This window comes from Macaca nemestrina, chromosome Y (assembly GCF_043159975.1).
Source record: "Macaca nemestrina isolate mMacNem1 chromosome Y, mMacNem.hap1, whole genome shotgun sequence".
In the NCBI taxonomy this organism is placed as follows: Eukaryota; Metazoa; Chordata; class Mammalia; order Primates; family Cercopithecidae; genus Macaca; species Macaca nemestrina.
In genome coordinates this window covers 4,790,569-4,813,054 of record NC_092146.1, presented here as the reverse complement: position 1 = coordinate 4,813,054, position 22,486 = coordinate 4,790,569, and the positions used below count along the sequence as shown (strand labels likewise).

The 22,486-nt window shown below is 37.2% G+C and overlaps 1 protein-coding gene across 8 annotated transcripts in view; it reads left to right on the top strand.

Annotated features, from left to right (window-relative positions):
• The first annotated feature begins 9,768 nt into the window (after positions 1-9,768).
• The window catches only part of LOC139360952 (ubiquitously transcribed tetratricopeptide repeat containing, Y-linked), a 215,591-nt gene continuing 202,873 nt past the window's right edge, over positions 9,769-22,486 (top strand). For 4 of the 8 annotated variants that reach the window (XM_071089429.1, XM_071089428.1, XM_071089427.1 and 1 more), the window contains exons 1-3: positions 9,769-10,937; positions 11,134-11,197; positions 20,785-20,893. In XM_071089429.1, the coding sequence (XP_070945530.1) occupies positions 10,786-10,937; positions 11,134-11,197; positions 20,785-20,893 (325 nt within the window). In that variant the 5' untranslated portion in view covers positions 9,769-10,785. The remainder of the gene's footprint in view (positions 10,938-11,133; positions 11,198-20,784; positions 20,894-22,486) is intronic. The other 4 variants (XM_071089426.1, XM_071089424.1, XM_071089425.1 and 1 more) reach the window with 3 other exon arrangements.

Genomic DNA, 22,486 nt, shown 5'->3' with positions numbered 1-22,486 from the left:
CTGACTAGATGGCTTGTATGTCTGGTGGTTGACTGATACATGACAGCAAGTGCATCCCCTGTCCTTTATTACCCAACAAATGAGACAAGTGACAAGTGAACCAAGTGAACACAAATATTTCTCAAGCCATGGTTTGCCACACATTTGCTAACCTCCCATTGATCAAAGCAAGTTAGTCAATTCACATTTAAAAATAGGAATTTTTTTCATCTCACCTCTCAATGAAAAACATGGAGAATTTTGGGCATTTTAACAACTATCACTAGGAGATAAAACTGAAGGAAAATTGGGGAATATTCTGAGATGAGGTTGGGAAAAGATCCCTTCAGAATCTCTGATTGTATGATTATATAATTTTAATAACGTTAATCATGTTCATTTTAACTGACCTTAAAAACTTTCATTTTTCTATCATAAAATTAGTACATGCACACGGTTAAAACAATTAAATAATTAATAATAGAAAGCTATAAATAAAGGTTCTCTTTTCAACCCTTTCATTTTTGTAACTTCAGAGGAAAACATCATTTTCTTTTTTGTCAGAATTTTTAAAATTATTACTACAGTTTATTTTTAGTGTGAGCCTAATTGAGCACAAATTATTTTTTAAACCTTCTTTTACATGTATTAATATTGTATGTTTTAACGATGAGGTTCAGGCAAGCAATCAATAATGGTATCTAATTCAAAAAATAATTTTGCTCATTTATTATGCTCTAGGAATTATGCTAAATACTTAACATTTAAAAACTACATACAACTCAATACACTAGGACAAAATGCCTCCCTTCAAAGGGCTCATAGTAAAGTTACTAATCTGTTTCTCTGACCAGTGATAAGTAAAATGACTATGGTGCTAAAAACAGGAAATTTAATAAAGCTATATAAACAATTTAATACTCACTATGCCTTCCTCCTTTTTACCAAAAGAGAAAGGGCAGGTATTTGAGTATGCATCCTTTAGTCAATTTTACTTGTTCATTATAATTTCCATAACCACTTTTTGGTTTGCACTCAAAGGTATCCACTTAAAATCTGTCTTGAATACATTTTCCTTCTTGAGATACATTAAGAAACGATTTTGGGGAGGCTTAAAATGCCTCTGTCTTGGGCACGATAAAGAAAAGCTAGTTCTTCTCAGGCCTCTGAGATAGATCTGATATGACACCAGGCCAGCCGACTTATGCGAACTTCAGGAACCAGCCCAAATTTATAAAGTGTTTCTTACAAAACTACATGAAAGTTAAATAGTCTGAGAGAAGAATACCCAATAATAATATCTGTATAGCAACCAACTACTCTACGTTTATTATTTTAAGTTTCTCAGTGATTTCTAGGTTCAAAATCACACATTAAAAGTGACTTTCAAGGGTAATGTTTAAGGTGTACACTAAAAATATTGTTGAATATTAACTGGCTGAATTTAACTGAATAATGCTTTTGTTAGTGGTTTATACTTCAGCTAATTGCTTTTAACATGGAGAGGGTGAGAAGAAAATATTAATAGCATTGCCTAAACTTTCCTCATTTAAAGTATCTCTTTGGATAATTATTAAATATCTACATTTTTAGGCTCTTTTTCTGGAAAATTGGCTTATTAAATCTAGGAAGAGGCCTACAATAAATACATTTAACAACCATGTCAGATGGTTCTTATTTGGGGGCAAGTTTGGGAAATACTGCCATAGAGCAATTGTTCTCCACTGTTTTTATAGTTAAAATCACCTGGAGAGTTTGCAGGTTCTTACTGTTAATTTCTTTTGGCATTGCATATAAAATATCCCATTACTAAAATGTCTTAATTTACTTTGTTCATTTTTTTTAACTTTTACTTTAGGCTCCAGGATACAAGTGAATGTTACATAGGTAAACTCATGTCACAAGGATTTCTTGTACAAATTATTTCATCATGCACAAATTAAGCCTAGTACCCAGCTGTTATCTTTTCTGCTCCTTTCCATCCTCCCACTGTCCACCCTCAATTAGAACCCAGTGTCTGTTGTTCCCTTTTTTGTTCATAAGTTCTCATCATTTAAATCCTTCTCATAAGTGGGAAAGAACATGCAGTATTTGGTTTTCTGCCCCTGCATTAGTTTGCTGAGAATAGTGGCCTCCAGCCGCATCTTTGTTCCGAAATAAATCTCATTCTTTTTTAATGACTGCATAGTATTCCATGGTGTACATGTACAACATTTATTATTATTATTATTATTCTACTTTAAGTTTTGGGACACATGTGCAGAACATGCAGGCTGGTTACATAGGTATGCATATACCATGGTGGTTTGCTGCACCCATCAATCCGTCATCTAGGTTTTAAGCCCTGCATGCACATGCATTTAGGTATTTTTCCTAATGCTATCCCTTCCCTTGTGTCCCACCCACTCACAGGCTCTGTGTTTGATGTTCTCCTCCCTGTGTCCATGTGTTCTCATAGTTCAATTCCCACTTCAGAGTGAGAACATGCAGTGTTTGGTTTTCTGGTCTTGTGTTAGTTTGCTGAGAGTGATGGTTTCCAGCTTCATCCACATCCCTGCTAAGAGCATAAACTCATCTTTTTTATGGCTGCATAGTATTCCATGGTGTATATGTGCCATATTTTTTTATCCAGTCTATCACTGATGGGCATTTGGGTTGGTTCCAAGTCTTTGTTGTTGTGAACACTGCCACCATACATGTCTTTAGAGCAGAATGATTTATAATCCTTTGGGTATACATCCAATAATGGAATTGCTGGGTCACATGGTATTTCGAGTTCTAGATCCCTGAAGAATTGCCACACTGTGTTCCACAATGACTGAACTAATTTACCCTCCCATCAACAGTGTAAAAGCTTTCCTATTTCTCCACATCCTCTCCAGCATCTGTTGTTTCCTTTTTTCTTTTTTCTTTTTTTTTTTTTTTTTGAGACAGAGTCTCACTCTGTTGCCAGGCCAGAGTGCAATGGCACAATCATGGCTCACCGCAACCTCCACCTCCTGGGTTCAAGCGATTCTCCTGCCTCAGCCTCCAGAGCAGCTGGGACTATAGGCATGTGCCACCACGCCGAGCTAATTTTTATATTCTTAGTAGAGACGGGGTTTCATCGTGTTGGCCAGGATGATCTTGATCTCTTGACCTCATGATTCACCAGTCTCATCCTCCCAAAGTGCTGGGATTACAAGCATGAGCCACCGCACCTGACCTATTTCCTGACTTTTAACAATCGCCATTTGAACTGGCGTGAGATGGTACTTCACTGTGGTTTTGATTTGCATGTCTCTAATGACCAGTGATGATAAACTGTTTTCATATTTTTTGGGTGACATAAATGTCTTCTTTTGAGAAGTGTCTGTTCAGATGCTTTGTCCACTTTTTGATGGGGTTGTTTGGTCTTTCCATTCTAAATTTCTTTATGTTCCTTGGAGATTCTGGATTTAGACTTCAGTCAGATGGATAGATTCCAAAAATTTTCTCCCATTCTATAGTTTGCCTGTTCACTCTAATGATATTTTCTTTTGCAGTGCAGAAGCTTTTTAGTTTAATTAGATCCGATTTGTCAATTTTTGTTTTGGTTTCCATATCTTTTGCTGTTTTAGTCATGAAGTCTTTGCCCATGCCTATGTCCTGAATGGTATTGCCTAGGTTTTCTTCTAGGGTTTTTATGATTTTTAGGCCTTATGTTTAAGTATTTAATCCATTTTGAGTTATTTTTTGTATAAGGCATAAGGAAGGGGTCCAGCTTCAGTTTTCTGCATATGGCTAGCCAGTTTTCCCAGCACCATTAATAAATAGAAAATCCTTTCCCCGTCGTTTCTTTCTGTCAGGTTTGTCAAAGATCAGATGGTTGTAGATGTGTAGTGTTATTTCTGAGGCCTCTGATCTGTTCTATTGGTCTGTATATCTGTTTTGGTATCAGTACCATGCTGTGTTTGTACTGTAGCCTTGTAGTATAGTTTGAAGTCAGACAGCATGATGCTTCCAGCTTTGTTCTTTTTGCTTAGGATTGTCTTGGGTATGTGGTCTCTTTTTTGGTTCCATATGAAATTTGAAGTAGTTTTGTCTAGTTCTGTGAAGAAAGTCAGTGGTAGCTTCATGGGAATAGCATTGACTCTATAAACTACTTTGAGCATTATGGTTATTTTCATGATATTGGTTCTTTCTATCGATTAGAATGGAATGTTTTCCCATTTGTTTGTGTTCTTTCTTATTTCCTTGAGCAGTGGTTTATAGTTCTCCTTGAAGGGGCCCTCAACGTCTCTGTAAGTTTATTGCTAGGTATTTTATTTTCTTTGTAGCAGCTGTGACAGGGAGTTCACACATGATTTGGCTCTCTGTCTATTATTGGTATACAGGAAGGCTTGTGATTTTTGCACATTGATTTTGTATCCTGATACTTTGCCAAAGTTGCTTATGAGCTTAAGCAGTTTCTGGACTGAGACAATGGAGTTTTTTAAATATACAATTATGTCATCTGCAAACAAAGACAATTTGACCTTCTGTCTTCCTATTTGAATACCCTTTATTTCTTTATCTTGCCTGATTTCCCCGGCCAGAACTTCCAATACTATGTTGAATAGGAGTGGTGAAAGAGGGCAATCTTGTCTTTGAGGGAATGCTTCCAGCTCTTTCCTATTCAGTATGATATTGGCTCTGGGTTTGAACAAAGACACAATATACCAGAATCTCTTGAACACAGCTAAAGCAATGTTTAGAGGGAAATTTATAGCACTAAATGCCCACATTAGAAAGTGGGAAAGATTAAAATTGACACCCTAATATCACATTTTAAAGAACTTGAGAAATAAGAGCAAACAAATTCAAAAGAAGGTAGAAGATAAGAAATAGATAAGAACAGAACTGAAGGAGATAGACACACACAAAAAACCATTTAAAAAAATCAGTGAATCCAGGAGCTGTTTTGTTGAAAAGATTAACCAAATAGATAGACTGCTAGATAGACTAATAAAGAAGAAAAGAGAGAAGAATCATATAGACACAATAAAATAGGATAAGGGGATATCACCACTGTTCCCACAGAAATACGAACTACCATCAGAGAATACTATAAACACCTCTACGTGAATAAACTAGAAAACCTAGAAGAATTGGATAAATTCCTGGACAAATAAACCTCCCAAGACTAAACCAGGAAGAAGTTGAATCCCTGAATAGACCAGTAACAATGAGAAAAACTACATGATTATCTCAATAGACACCGAAAAGGCTTTTGATCAAATTCAACACTCCTTCATGCTAAAAACACTCAAAAAACTAGATATTGAGGGAATATGTTTCAAAATAATAAGAGCTGTTTATGACAAACCCAGAGCCAATATCATACTGAATAGGAAAGAGCTGGAAGCATTCCCTCAAAGACAAGATTGCTCTCTTTCACCACTCCTATTCAACATAGTATTGGAAGTTCTGGCCGGGGAAATCAGGCAAGATAAAGAAATAAAGGGTATTCAAATAGGAAGACAGAAGGTCAAATTGTCTTTGTTTGCAGATGACATAATTGTATATTTAAAAAACTCCATTGTCTCAGTCCAGAAACTGCTTAAGCTCATAAGCAACTTTGGCAAAGTATCAGGATACAAAATCAATGTGCAAAAATCACAAGCCTTCCTGTATACCAATAATAGACAGAGAGCCAAATCATGTGTGAACTCCCTGTCACAGCTGCTACAAAGAAAATAAAATACCTAGCAATAAACTTACAGAGACGTTGAGGGCCCCTTCAAGGAGAACTATAAACCACTGCTCAAGGAAATAAGAAAGAACACAAACAAATGGGAAAACATTCCATTCTAATCGATAGAAAGAACCAATATCATGAAAATAACCATAATGCTCAAAGTAGTTTATAGAGTCAATGCTATTCCCATGAAGCTACCACTGACTTTCTTCACAGAACTAGACAAAACTACTTCAAATTTCATATGGAACCAAAAAAGAGACCACATACCCAAGACAATCCTAAGCAAAAAGAACAAAGCTGGAAGCATCATGCTGTCTGACTTCAAACTATACTACAAGGCTACAGTACAAACACAGCATGGTACTGATACCAAAACAGATATACAGACCAATAGAACAGATCAGAGGCCTCAGAAATAACACTACACATCTACAACCATCTGATCTTTGACAAACCTGACAGAAAGAAACGACGGGGAAAGGATTTTCTATTTATTAATGGTGCTGGGAAAACTGGCTAGCCATATGCAGAAAACTGAAGCTGGACCCCTTCCTTATGCCTTATACAAAAAATAACTCAAAATGGATTAAATACTTAAACATAAGGCCTAAAAATCATAAAAACCCTAGAAGAAAACCTAGGCAATACCATTCAGGACATAGGCATGGGCAAAGACTTCATGACTAAAACAGCAAAAGATATGGAAACCAAAACAAAAATTGACAAATCGGATCTAATTAAACTAAAAAGCTTCTGCACTGCAAAAGAAAATATCATTAGAGTGAACAGGCAAACTATAGAATGGGAGAAAATTTTTGGAATCTATCCATCTGACTGAAGTCTAAATCCAGAATCTCCAAGGAACATAAAGAAATTTAGAATGGAAAGACCAAACAACCCCATCAAAAAGTGGACAAAGCATCTGAACAGACACTTCTCAAAAGAAGACATTTATGTGGGCAATAAACACATGAAAAAAATCTCAACTTCACGTTCATTAGAGAAATGGAAATCAAAACCACAATGAGATGCCATCTCATGCCAGTTATAATGGTGATCATTAAAAAGTCAAGAAACAACAGATGCTTGCAAGTACGTGGAGAAACAGGAATGCTTTTATGCTGTTGGTAGAAGTGTAAATTATTTCAACCATTGTGGAAGACAGTGTGGCAATTCCTCAGGGATCTAGAACTAAAAATACCATCTGACCCAGCAATCCCATTACTGGGTATATACCCAAAGGATTATAAATTATTCTACTATAAAGACACATACACATGTATGTGTACTGCGGCACCATTTACAACAGCAAAGACTTGGAACCAACCCAAATGCCCATCAATGATAGACTGGATAAAGAAAATGTGGCATATATAACCATGGAATATTATGCAGCCACGAAAAAAGAATTGAGTTCAGGTCCTTTGCAGGGACATGAATGAAGCTGGAAGCCATGATTCTCAGCAAACTAACAGGAACAGAAAACCAAACACCTCATATTCTTACTCATAATTGGGAACTGAAGAGTGAGAACACACAGACACAGGGAGGGGAACATCACACACCCGGACCTGTCAGGGGTGGGGCTCAAGGGAAAGGAGAACACTAGAACAAATACCTAATATATGAGGGGCTTAAAACCTAGATGATGGGGTGATTGGTGCAGCAAACTACCATGGCACATGTATACCTATGTAACAAACCTGCACGTTCTGTGCATGTATCCCAGAACTTAAAGTATAATAAAAAATAAACTTTAAAAATAAGCTACATGCATTCACATATATCAGGTTAAATAGTTATATCCTCTAATTTTCCAAAAATTAATGTTTATTTTTGGTATTTCTTCTTTTGCTATACCACTCTACCTTCCATGTGTTGTTATACTATTTTTTTTTTTTTGGAAAAAATAATATAAAGTCATTAGTCTCTTGAGGGAATAACCTAAATCTGGATGCTTTATACCCATTTCACATACATGTGACAAATTATAAACTAGAAAGGGTACAAATAATAAGTCTTTTATCAGTATATACATTTTTGTATATTTTGTAGTTACATTTTATAAACTAGGTAAGATCCAAAAAATTACAAATAATGTAAGGCCTTAAGGTTATATCCTGTCTGATTTATAATCTGCCAAATGCATATGAAGGTATGAGGATGGAGGTAGCTATTTCATTTGAAATATAATGTTGGGTTAGAGATTAGCTAACTTTTCCAAGGATACAGTCTGTACAGACCCAGAATTCAAATTCTTTCTTTACTGCAATTTCTGTCCCACCTCTATGTGCTTTATCACTTTATAATAATTACCTGCCTCAAGTGAGACAGGTAGGCCTTATTCCTGGAAGACGCCATATTCCACATGATTTGAATGTGCTTCTGCAAATGTATGCATATCATCAAAAAGTTCTTGGTGCGATGACCACTACTATGACAATTAATATACTTAATAATATACTTATGACAATTAATATAATATTTTCAATAATGCAGCTACTGAAAATATTCTCAGCTGTGTAGTGATTCAACTGAAATGGAATGAGGAGAGAACATGATAGACTCTAACTTATAGAATCAGAATTAGTTTCAAAATAACAATGAAAACATGTGTTACTGAGCAAAATCAGTTGGGATTCCCAAAACTCTCACTAATGTTATAGTTTATTGTCAGGAAGTTCTATATTGTCCTCGCATTTAAATATCAAAGTTTAAATTCATAATATCCATTTTTGGAGGAGGCAAATTTATTACTTAAAAAAAGATACAATATCTTCACTTATAAAGGAACATTTCTCCTAATGCCCATTAATGATTAACATTTTCATAATACCTAATAACTGGACGGATAAGCAGTAAAATATTTGTTTTATGGAATATTATGCAATTTGTCTTTTTGAAAATAGTAATTGACAGGTGTTTAACATATATGAGACTTTTTATAGATTCTTTACATAGAAAAATATACACAATTCCGCAATATACTTAGGCCATATCATATGAGAAAGAAAAATTAATCTTGCGACCCCAAAATCACTAAGTAAGGGAAAAGTCAAGCTGGGAGCTATGTCACTAAACTTGTCTCCCATTTTATTCCTAAATAAGATAGATACAAAGATAAGAAGCTACATACGTTCCTCACAACGTGCCCACAAGGAAATTCCTTGGGGACAAACGACAGACACAACAGAAAGTTATTCTTCTGATGCGCACAAGAGACAACTGAATATCTGATTGCTTTCTCTGCCTTATTATTTATGTATGTAAAAATACAGAGTCACTAGCCAGACTAAATTCTGTATTCAGTAGAAAGCTGATCGAGGACTCAAAAGCATGCAATCTTTTGTCTCTTATCTACTTTTTTTTTTTTTTTTTTTTTTTTTTTTGAGACGGAGTTTTGCTCTTGTTGCCCAGGCTGGAATGCAATTGTGCCATCTCGGCTCACCCCAATCTCTGCCTCTTGGGTTCCAGCGATTCTCCTGCCTCAGCCTCCTGAGTAGCTGAGATTACAGGCATGCGCCACCACGACCAGTTAATTTTGTATTTTTACTAGACACGGGGTTTTCCATGTTGGTCAGGATGGTCTGAAACTCTCGACCTTAGGTCATCAGCCCGCCTTGGCCTCCCAAAGTGCTGGGATTACAGGCGTGAGCCACCGCACCCGATCTGTCTCTTACCTACTTCTAACCTGGAAACCCCCACTTGGAGTTGTCACTCTTACCTGACTGAACCAATGATGTCTCCCTAAAAGGTACAAAAGCAAGCTGTGCCCCGACCACCTTGGGCAAATGTATCATGGGGAAGTAAGTCTTGCAAAATAAACTTTTCAAATTAAGACCTCTATGATATTTGGGGTTCAGAAATAAATTGTTTATTATTTCTAATTTTAGTTACAATTGAGAGTCAAAAAATGTTTTTTTTTTCTTTTCTATCAGTTGCTGCATCTTAAAAGTGTGAAGGTCTTAATTACTGTTCTCTTAATTCCTGTACACAGCAGCTCCTAGTCTTACTGAGACCTCACGGAATTATCGCAATAGAAATAAACATTTTGGATTTGTGTAGTAACTGTTTTTTGGGGGGGAGGGTCACCATTTGCTGCTTAGATAATATCATGAATTAATAAATACAGGTGCGACGTTGATTCCCTAGAACCTGGCTTACCGACTGAGGTAATAAGGTATTACCCTTTCTCTTCAGACTTGGTCAGTGGAGAGGAAATGGGCAAAGAACCAGCCTATAGGTGACAAGGCCTTGGGTCCAAGAGTCTTGAGTCGTCTGAGGGTGAAGGTTTAGGGCCTGCGCAGCTTCCATGCCATGCCCTGCAAGGTCTCTCATTCGCAAGGCTTGTGACAGTGGGAGCCTCATTCCGGATTCTCCTAAAGCCCATGGTGTTTTCTCTTTCCTACTTGCGCCCCGTCGGAGATCCCAGACGCCGCCCTTCCCATCGCTCTCTTCCCCCTTCAAGTGTATCGCAACTGCAAAAAGACCCGGCACCGGCACTCCATTCTCTAAACCTAATGCATTTAACTAGCACAACCTACAGGTTACTCCATCCCAGAGACTACCTTTTTCTCGATAGACATGGCCATCAACCAACCGGCGGTCAGAATCAGAATCAGCCTCTGTCACGTTCCCAGGTCCTTGGCGAACTGGAAGGGCGGGGTCCCAGCAGCCAGAGAGTACAGTGGAGCCATGCCTGACGTAAGTCAACAAAGATCACGTGAGATGAATGAGTCCCCTAGATTGGCTACAACTGACTGGTTGGAAGCGGGGAGGTCGTGGCGGCTGCGTGGGGTTCGCCCATGACACAATTACAACTTTGTGCTGGTGCTGGCAAAGTTTGTAATTTTAAGAAATTCTGCTGTGCTCTCCAGCACTACAAGCTTCTGCGTTCCCTGTAGTTTCCGAGATGTGATCCAGGTAGCCGAGTTCCGCTGCCCGTGCTTCGGCTGCTTTCGGCTTTGCCTTAGGTTTTTTTCCTTGCAGCCGCTGAGGAAGCGATAAAATTGGCGTCACAGTGTCAAGCAGCCATTGAAGGCGTCTTTTCAATTACTCGATTAAGGTTGGGTATCGACGTGGACTTGGAAATTTGTTGCATTTCCATGAATTCCTGCGGAGTGTCGCTCAGTGCCGCCGCTGTTGCCTTAGGTGATGAGGCAAAGAAAATGGCGGCAGGAAAAGCGAGCCGCGACAGCGAAGAGGAGTCCCTTAGCCTGACAGTTGAGGAAAGGGAGGCGCTTGGTGGCATGGACAGGTACGCACCTCCATCACCCGCCTGGTTGGCTGGAGGTACTCTCTGGGAAGGCCTGGACACAGCTTGCCCGTGTTGGTGACGGAGTCATCCTCAGCTTGGCACTCACCAAGCTGTCGCTGTCGTTCTCGGACTTGGGAAGGGACGGGTCAATGGCTTTCTCAGACCACTAACAACCTCTGTATATCTCTCTCTACAGCCGCCTCTTCGGATTCGTGAGGCTTCATGAAGATGGCGCCAGGATGAAGACCCTACTAGGCAAGGTAAAGCAACCCGGCGCGGACAGTCTTTGGTCCCCATTTTGCTCGGCGATAAGGCCCGGCGTCCCTTATCGCCCAGCCAGGATTACTTTGGCGCTGCTCCATGGCCAAGGGGTCGGAAAAGTATTGCTTGCCTTTGCACTCCCGGTACTCTGGAATACTTCGCCGCTTGCTCTAGCCTCCTTTCTACCCTGAAGAAAAAAAACGGAGCGCTTTGGGACCGGGCTAAACCGGGTCCACACAAACATGCCTGTGACTTTAGGGCCTTTTGTTCCTGAATTTCAGCGTCACAAATTGTGAATGTGTACAGTTTTCAAAATTAATAACTTCCTGCGTCTTCCTCTCGCCTTTTGGCATTTGGCTCTTGCTGTCTAATTTTAAACATTTTTTAAAAAATATCCCTGGTGTCCTAAGTGTAAGTAGCAAGTGAGTTACAGCGGTCAAGAGTTTGCAGTAGTTAACCTATAAACTCATGCGTGTATTTTTAGCCTGAAGTTCAGTGATTTACTTTTTTAGGATTCACAATGCTGCAAATGTGATTTCATGAATGTGTGTGCTTTTTCCACTCAGGAGCCTTGTTTCTTAGGTGGCAGGCTCACAGCACGAAGAATTCGTTGTTTGTCTGAAAAGTTGGCACTGTCGTTTAGTTAATGGCTGCTCGTATCAGCCAAGATGGCGGGTAAAAAGTGGGAGGAGCAATAAGGGGGAAAAGCTTGGGGAGAGGGAGGAGGTATTAACCCGGAAACCTTAGCAATGAGCAGACTTTAAGGAGCGCTGGTGTAGCTTCACGTTGCTTAATAAAAATTACGATTATTTAAAAGTAGAATTCTTGCGTTATCCCCAACATAGATAGCAGCATTCTTAAACCTACATGTGCTTATTAATTGCAGCACGTTTGGTTACTCCCATGTGATTGTTGCATAAAGACCCTGGAATATTCCTCTGTGTATCTTTTTTTATCCTCTTACCAAAATCTTGTTAAAGTATTTGTATGTTGTCAGTTGGTCCCATGAAATAAGACGGTACAACAATCGCGCCATCTTTTAGATGCTAAAAGCAGTAGTTAGGAATTTCGGTTTGTTATTGCATTTGAGAAGGAAATACTAATTTTTTTCTCAAGATGAACATTTTACTTGCCAAAACGTTTTACTTTTGTAGTTTAATTCAGTACAGATACTAAGTTCTTTTACCTGTAATCTCTTTTGCATGTTTGTTTTGGGGACAAATAATGACCAGAAAACTAAAATGTAATATATATATATGTGTATAATGTGTATATATATGTTAGTAAATCCACTTCATTTGATTGATAAATGAAACATAAGTTAAACTTTGATTATTTATGCAAGTGAAAATCGCTTTATGAAAAACGTGTTATAGTATCAATGATATGATTTAAGCAACAGTGACTCTTGATTTGCCTTAGTGTTTAAAATAGTTACAATGAAATGAAAGTAATTTGATGTTTTCTGCGATAATGTGGGAAAATACTGGCTGAGAACTTTAAATCTTCATATGCTGGAGTTTGGATGAATTCTCAGTGGGTTGTGGTTAATTTTAAAGTTAAGTTTGGAATGAACTTTTCAGATAGATAATATGGGGTTTAAATTTTAAGGATTTTTTTTTTAACATGTTTATCCTTTCCAACTTTAATTACAGTAACATTTTAAATTTGAGAAAGTGGTTTCATTATGTTTCGGGAGAACTGTAGCTTCATAAAACACTGAGTAATGCCCTATGTTAAACTGCAGTGACTTTTTTGAAATAAAAAAAACACTAACTCAATATCACTTCATTTGGCTCAGGATTCTGAAGACTGGGAAGTCCAGGATCAAGGGGCTGCGTTTCAGGAGGGTTTTAGTGCTGCATCATTCTTTGGAGAAGGTGGAAGGGCAAGAAAGTGTATGACAGTGCAAGGGATGAGGGTGAGGGATGCTTAACTTGATTCTGTAATGGACTTATCCTCACTATGATGACATTAACCCATCCTTGAGAGCAACCTGCTCATGATGTTGTCAGATCTTAAAGGTCCCACTTCACAACACCATTGCATTGAGGATTATGTTTTCAACGCATGAACTTTGGAGACATATTCAAACCATAGCACCTGTTCTCCAATAAAAATTATTCTGTAGTATGTATAATAAAATTTTTTTCCCTTTCTCACAGAGCTTTGCCTGTCATCACTGTTTCTTTAAAAAACTCTTAGAATGATCTGTATCACTGTTATTTCAGTTTTTATTCATATTTATGTTTTCTATAAAAGTTTTATTTATAGATTTTACAAATGTCAGTATTGTTTTACAAGCTTCTAATGGTTTAAAGTATTGTTATAAATATCTTTTTTTTTTTTTTTTCCTGTCAAGTTTTCTGGACATTGAGGATGCCCTATCTCAGTGACTAGTTTCTCTGATTTTTTTTTTAACCTTATACATAAACCCGTATATCAAACCGTTAGGATGGTTATAACAATGTATTCCCTTAAAATTCTGTAATTTAGGAATTTTTATAAATTTGTCATCTGAATTAGTGTAAATACTTTTCAGCAAAAACGTCTTTGGTGGAAGCTTAATAACATATTTAAATAATACACAGTTCAATTAAGTGAAAAACAGATTTTGCAGTAGTAACTTTTATTTCATGTTGGAAAGCCTTTTAGGTTGATTTTGTTTGTATTATGATACAGTTTCACTCTGTCAAATAGAATATTACTATTACAGTATGCCTTCAATATAATGCTAGAGACAGTAACAGGAAAAACACCTATTAAAATGCTTTGAGTGGTTTTTCACACTGTAATATTTGAATAGTGATATTTAAGATCTTGCATTATATGTGTTTTGCTTGCTAACTTGTAACATATATTCATTTCCAGTTCTAAAAATAGTGTTTTGAGTTTAAAAACAACTATAGAAAGAATGTCACATTTTGTTATTTAGAATTAAGTCTTTAATTTGGGGTATGAGGTAAAAGTATTTTATAGTTTGGAAGTTGTCTTCTAAACAGTTATGGTTGTTACTGTTTATATATTACTGGACAAAGTATTAAGTAGGCCTTGTTGTAAGAATGCTAATATAAAATTTTGGTGCAACATCAGACATACCTATCTGAGGCAATTATAGAACATATTTTGATATCTAGGCACAGTTCCAAACTACATGAGAATAACTAGGCACTTTTCTGGGATTGGTTTACTTTACTTTTCTTTTCCCCCGAAATGGAGTTTCACTCTTGTTGCCCCGGCTGGAGTGGAATGGTGAAGTCTCACCTCACTGCAACCTATGTCTTCTGGGTTCAAGCAATTCTCCTGTGTCAGCCTCCCAAATAGCTGGGAATACAGGTGCCCACTACCATACCTGGCTAATTTTTTGTATTTTTAATAGAGACAGGGTTTCATCATGTTGGCTAGGCTGGTCTGGAACTCCTGACCTCAGGCGATCTGCTCTTCTCTGCCTCCCAAAGTGCTGGGATTACAGGCGTGAGTCACTACACCTGGCTTGCTTTTATTACTAAATAGCTAGCTTTTAAAAGAGTCAAATTGAGCTAACTAGGGAACATTTGGTATTATTACGCCAAATAAGATTGTTTTGCCTGACATGAATTTCTGTGACTCAGTTGCAAAATTTATTTATAGGCATAATGCTGTAAGCCAGAATTAAATTTTAGTGCTTTCCAACCATAGTATGATATATTTGTTCTGACATAGATTAATTTTTAGTTTTGAAGGTTGATTTTGCATTGCAACTTACTGTGATGCTAATGAATGGTCCCATTTTTTCTTAATGGCTATCTAGAGAGCTAATTTGTATTTTAAAGAATGTAAGATTGTTTCATTTGACAGATTAAGACCTAAACATACATATTTTATAAATTAGTCAATGACTGGCATAAAATGACTGGCATATTTTAGGAACTTGCTTTGAATCTTCACATGATTGGCTTGTAAATTGCTACCACAACTCAGAGCAAAACAAATTTGAGAGTCCCATGAATGGAAAACTTTTATGAAGGTCATATTGAAGTAAGACCTCTCAGTTTAGATTGAACAAATAGTCCTTTAAGTGGTAGGATGACTAACACCGGAACATCAGTGTAGAATAAATGTGTGAAGGGCTTTAAAAGTTCACAGTAAAGGTTAGCTTATGAAAATAAAAGTTTGCATGCTGTTTCTTAATAGGACAGAGTTGTTACTTGGAGATCATTTGATTCATACCGCAGCAGTGCATCTTGTAATTTTATTCAGAATTCAGATTTAAAATCAGACTTTAGCTTTTAGCAGATGTTTGAAGTAATTTACTTTCCTGTTCTTTTACTCCCTGATCTCATTTTATTGTAATCTTTACTTGTCCTAGCATGGTGACTCTTGCCTGTAATTCCATCCCTTTGGGAGGTGGAGGCTGATAGATCAATTGAGTCCGGAAGTTCAAGACTAATCTGGGCAACATGGCAAAACTCCATCTCTACAAAAACTAAGAAATTAGCTACACATGGTGACCTGTACCTATAGTCCCAGGATGGCCACTCTTGCCCTCTTCAGAGAATAGAATACAGTATCTTTTCCCATTTTTACACTTTTAGCCTGTGTGTGTCCTTAGGTCTAAAGTGAGTGTCTTTTGGACAATTTATAGTTGTTTTTTTAAATCCAGTTATTCCCTCTATGTATTATGACTGGTGCATTATCTGTTTCTATTTAAAGTAATTATTGACAAGAAAGGACTTACTAGTTCCATTTTCTTTCATTGTTGTTTGTTTTCTATGTTGTGGCCTTTTTATTTCTCTTTTCCTCTCTTTCTGCCTTCCTTCGTGTTTCATTGGATTTTTTTGTGGTGACAAGTTTTAATTCTCTTCATTTCACTTTGTACATATGTCCTATATGTTTTCTTGGTAGTTACCATGGCAGTTTGTACATATGTCCTATATGTTTTCTTGGTAGTTACCATGGCAGTAACATAAAGCTTCATGAAGTTATAACTATCTTTGTTTTTTTTTTGTTTTTGTTTTTCTCTTTTTGAGATGCAATTTCCCTCTGTTGTCCATGCTGAAGTTCAGTGGTGCTATGTCAGCCCACTGCAACCTCCGCCTCCCAGGTTCAAGCTGCCTCAGCCTCCCGAGTAGCTGAGATTTCACGTATCTGCCACCATACCCGGCTACTTTTGTATTTTTTAGTAGAGACAGGCTTTCGCCATGTTGGCCAGGCTGGTCTGGAACTCCTGATCTCAGGTAATCCGCCTGCCTTGGCCTCCTAAAGCTTTGGGATTACAGGTGTGAGCCACCACACCCGGCCAACAATCATCTTTTGTCAGTTGTTAGAACTAAATTTCATTTGCATATAAAAACTGCTCTTTATATCTGTCCTTCAGGGATCCATTAACATATATTTTTAGAATTTTTTTTATGCTTTAAAAAATTTGATGCCAGATTTATTCATTATTTTTTCATCTGCATTACAATATTATAGGTTACTATATTTGTCTATATGTTACCTTCATTTTATATTTTCAAATGGTTTTGTGTGCTAGTTAACATCATTTTTCTTTAACTTGTGGGACTACCTTTAGCATTTCTTACAAGGTAAGTGTAGTGGTAATGAAATCCCTCGTTTGTTTTTGTAGCAAGTCTTACTTTCTCCCAAATTGTAAATCCAGAGAGATACAAAAACAGATTAGCAGTTATCAAGGGGTGTATTCCTTATGTACAAACTTAGTAGTTGGCCCAGCACTCCTTGCTCATCCCACAACCATGTTATTGCCTTGGGAATTCACATTACTATTGTAAATCCAAATTGTAAATCCAGAGAGATACAAAAACAGATTAGCAGTTATCAAGGGGTGTATTCCTTATGTACAAACTTAGTAGTTGGCCCAGCACTCCTTGCTCATCCCACAACCATGTTATTGCCTTGGGAATTCACATTACTACCTGCTATTTTAATTTTTTTCCTGTGTGAAACAATACTACTTTGTGGTAAGGTATGTCTGTCTTTACCTTTGTTTATCTGGGAATATGATTCTACTTTTTAATAAAAGTATAGTATAATGAAATATAGAATTTTTTATGATAGTTCTTTTTTTTTGGTTTTTGGTTTTTTGTTTTTTGTTTTTCCTGAGATGGAGTCTCGCACTGTTGCCTGGGTTGTAGTGCAGTGGCGCGATGTCTGCCCGCTGCAATCTCCACCTCCCAGGTTCAAGCAATTCTCTTTACTCAGCCTCCCAAGAAGCTGGGATAACAGCTGCCCACCACTATGCCCAGGTAATTTTTTGTGTTTTTAGTTGAGACAGGGTTTCACCATTTTGGCTGGGCTGGTCTTGAACTTCTGACCTTGTGATTCACCCACCTCAGCTTCCCAAAGTGCTGGGGTTACGAGTGTGAGCCACTGTGTCCAGCCTGGATGATAGTTATTTTATTCTCCCATTTTTTCTCTCGGACTCCAGTTATATTAAGATTGTAACGCTCAACATGATCTCAAAAGGTTTCTGAAGCTCTGTTTTTGTTCAGTGTTTTCTTTTTTTGGATTTGATCATTTATATTGATGTAGTAAATATTTAGTGTTGATTTTCAGTTTCTGAGTTGTTTCACTTAAGATATTCACCTTCAGTTCCATCTTGTTGTTGCATAAGACATATTTTCATTCTTTTAATTGCCGAATAGTATTTAATTTTATATATGCCGCTTTTTCCTTATCCAGTCATCCATTGGTGGACATTGGAGTAATTTCCTATCTTTGCTATTGTAAAGAGAGCTACACCAAACATACAAATGCAGTTATCATTTTGATATAATGATTTCTTATTCTTTGGGTATATACTATGTAATGGGATTGTTGGATTGAATGGTAGTTTTGTGTTTAGTAGTTTGAGAAATCTCTGTATGGTTTTTCATAGAGTGTGCTAATACTCTATGAAAGTGTGTAAAGATTCATTTTGTCTGTATCCCTGCCAGTATCTCTTTTTTTTTTCGTCTTTTTAATGATAGACATTCTGTCTAGTGTAAGATGATATCTCATTGTGGTTTTGATTTGCATTTCTTTGATGATTAGTGATGTTGAACAGTTTTTAAATGTGCTTTTTGACTATTATGTATCTTCTTTTGATCTGTTCTTGTCCTTTGCCCTCTTTTTCTTTTTTTTTTTTTTCGACTCTTGCTGTGTCACCCAGGGTAGATTGCAGTGGCATGATCACAGCTCACTGCAACCTCAGTCTCCTGTATTTGCCCACTGTTTAATTCTTTTTTTTTTTTTTTTTTTTTTGAGACGGAGTCTTGCTCTGCCGCCCAGGCTTGAGTGCAGTGGCTGGATCTCAGCTCACTGCAAGCTCCGCCTCCCAGGTTTACGCCATTCTCCTGCCTCAGCCTCCCGAGTAGCTGGGACTACAGGCGCCCGCCACCTCACCCGGCTACTTTTTTGTATTTTTTAGTAGAGACGGGGTTTCACCATGTTAGCCAGGATGGTCTCGATCTCCTGACCTCGTGATCCGCCCGTCTCGGCCTCCCAAAGTGCTGGGATTACAGGCTTGAGCCACCGCGCCCGGCCTTAATTCTTTAAATATATTTGTAATAGCTACTTTGAAGTTCCTGCTGAATACAATATATACATTTATTTGGGGTCAGTTTTTGTTGACTGAAAAAAGTGACTTAGTATAATATGGTTACACTTACCTGTTTTCAGGTCTAGTACTGTTTGGTGGAGAATTAGACATTTTAGATATGTGGATATGTGTTTTAAGAAAATTTGCATAGAGAAGAGGGTACTTGTGGACTAAACTGTGAAACTTTTTGCTGTTGTGAATGTTAGCAAAATGTTAAAATATAAAATTTCCTATGTTTTGCCTTTATTCCCTTTCATCCTCCCTTTTTTTTTTTGAGGCGGGGTCTTGCTTTTTTGCTCAGGCTAGCGTGCAGTGGTGTAGTCTTGGCTCACTGCAGCCTCCACCTCCCAACTTCAAGTGATTGTCCTGCCTCAGCTTCTCCAGTAGCTAGGACTACAGGGGCGCACCACTGTGCCCAGCTAATTTTTGTATTTTTAGTAGAGACGGGGTTTCACCATGTTGACCAGGATGGTCTCTTATGTCTTGACCTCGTGATACACCTGCCTTCGGCCTCTCAAAGTGCTTTGATTACCCCTTCTTTTTTGTAGAGCGCATTCACTATCCTTTTCATGCTGCAATTACTTGAAGTCCTCTTTTCCAGATGCTGCATTTTGTGTTAAGGAAGAACATTTATGTAAAGTACTTGGTATTGGGCCTGGCACACTGGGGCCTTAGTACAAGTAAACTCAGGCAGTGGTTTAGTAATTCAGAAAGAGGAGACAGCAATTATAAGTAATCACTGATCTGCTTTCTGACACTAAAGATTGTTTACTTTTTTAGAATATTACGTGAGATTGTGAAAAATATACTGTGCTTTAGCCTTGCTCCTTTCCTTCAACTTACTTTGAGATTTATTCATTTTGTTCTGCATTACATGTAACTCATTTATTCTTGAAAATACTGAGCATCTTTTCCTTTGCAAATAACAAGCTGTTTGCATGTTATTAAGACTGTGGTTAGAAGAAGTTAAGTTTTTCAAAATCTGTGGTTAGTAACAACTCTATTTGCAGCAAAATTCCAGGATGCTGTTTTGATGTTTTAGTAACGTTTTTATTCAGTTTTTCTTCCTACAAACTCCTGAAGGTTCAAAGACTTGATCTGAACCCATAACCAACCCCCACCAAAGTTTGTGTGAAATCTTTGAAACACAGTACATCTCAATATGGGCTCTCCACATTCCAAATGTTCAAAAATTTCATGTGATTAATGGCTACCAGAGTCAATAATGTTCTTCCAGTGCTTATTTGAGAGTAGTTTTGTTGTATAAATAAGGAGAATAGTAAGAATTTAGATGTGCAACTTTTATATAAAGTTATTAATGAGCTCCTAGTTTATTTTATTGAGCATATGATATATTGTTAGATCATGACTATTGGCTTCATTAGTAAATTCTTTTTTTTTTTAAGTCAATAAATTTTTATTCAAGGAATTCCATGTTGTGATTTCTTCCACTGTCCATCAAGGTCACTTTAGATCCTCTAAACAGCTGGAGTCAAAAGATTTATCTTCAAGTTAGCCCTTTTTAATGAAACTGATACAGTTGCCCTGTCAGCCCATAATTACTTTTGACTTCTGTCATCTCCTTTTTTTTTTTTTTTTTTTTTTTTTTTTTGAGACAGAGTCTTGCTCTGTCGCCCAGGCTGGGGTGCAGTGGCCCGATCTCAGCTCACTGCAAGCTCCGCCTCCCGGGTTTTAGACCATTCTCCTGCCTCAGCCTCCCGAGTAGCTGGGACTACAGGCGCCCGCCACCCTGTCATCTCCTTTTAATATGGGTATACTGATGAAGACTTCAAAATTCACCAAGAATCTTTGGGATCTAATTTCTTCATTAGTAACTTATTAAGAGAAGTTATTTCCTGTCTGAAATGCTGGATTTAATCCTATGCCTATGGAAGAAATGACATACATTTATGGTTGCTTTGATTTCTTTAAGAATCTCATGCAGTTGTATGTATTCTTCCAGGAAGGACATGCCTTTTTCTTAATGTTTATAATGTTTATTTCTAGGCCGTTCGCTGCTACGAATCTTTAATCTTAAAAGCTGAAGGAAAAGTGGACTCTGACTTCTTTTGCCAATTAGGTCACTTCAACCTATTGCTGGAAGATTATTCAAAAGGTACTGTTATTCTCTTTTTAGATTTCTTGCTTGACTTATGTTTGCACTGTAGTTGTAATGTTTTTTCTTTCTTCAGGGATACTACTGATTTTTACTTTCATCTAATAAACTAATAAACATAGTAATCAATGAGAAAGAATTTAGACTAAATAGAGATGTGAAAATTTTATGTGATTTCATATAAATATGCAGTAAATTAGATTATTGAGTAAAATGTATAATATCCTACATGTGTATTGCTATTTTGCTTACCCTTGTGAAAATCATGTTTTTAAAAATGCTACCACAGTAGAACAACAGTAAGTTTGTTATCTTTGTCTATATTATACAAACGTGGACATTTTAGAAAGATCAGGGGAATAGTATTTCTCATTTTTGTCTTGATTTTCTTCAGAATTTTTCATTATAGTAAGAAAATATTGCAAGTCTGATCTGTAGCAGTGTGTTATTCTAAAGGAATACAGACAGCTCGTCTCTTGAGTTTGAGCCCTGTATACAGCAGATCTTTTTCATTCAGTCAGACGATTTTCCTTCTCAGAAATAGGTAGAGGGCTGGGCATGGTGGCTTATGCCTGTAATCCTTTGGGAGGCCAAGGCAGGTGGATCACCCGAGGTCAGGAGTTCAAGACCAGCCTGGCCAATATGGCAAAACCCTTTCTCTACTAAAAATACAAAAATCAGCTGGGTGTGGTGACGTATACCTGTATTCCCAACTACTTGGGAGACTGAGGCAGGAGAATCGCTTGGACCTGGGAGGCCGAGATTGCGCCACTGCACTGCAGCCTAGGCAACAGAGCAAGGCTCTGTCTCCAAAAAAAAAAAAAAAAAAGCAATAGATGGAGGTAAGTTACTTAAGATAACTGTAAAAAAATGTGTACTTTTCATAGTACCAAGCCACTAACCAAGAGCATTATTTATTTAGGAAATCATAACATTTTTACTTCATACCTATATTTCCATACCAATGAATATTTTATAACTTTTGGATAGAAGTAAACATATTGGTAAAGAGTAGGTAGAGATATTTTCCAGCACATATGGGTAGTGGAAAGAACAGTGGACTATTTTAGGGTTACAGGAAAGAGTTGGCGGGGGTATGCTACTCGTGTGCTTTAGCAGTAGAGTATCTGATGTACCTCATTTTTTGTTAGGTTAAGCCAGTGTTTACTAATTAATGTACTCTTGATTTGATACAGCATGCTCTATGGGTATATATGTTTCAGCTGGAACTTTGTCATTTAAAAATGGTTTATGTTAACAGATTTATTTCAGTTTCTCTAACGTCTTCCTCCTGATAAGTAGTAGGTTGGGGAGTAGTAGAAGAGAAAGTCAATGAACAGTAAATGGAATTCTTAGTGCTTGTTAAATGGGCTTCATTTTAGCAGATGACTTTTACTAATAATCATGTTTATTTATAAACTTTTAGATAAAAATTTGGTTAAAATGTAATATTTCTTTCCCTTTTTTTTTTTTTTTTTTTTTTTTTTTTTTTTTTTTTGAGACAGAGTCTTGTTTTGTTGCCCAGGCTGGAGTGCAGTGTCATGATCTCGGCTCACTGCAACCTCCACCTCCTGGGTTCAAGTGATTCTCATG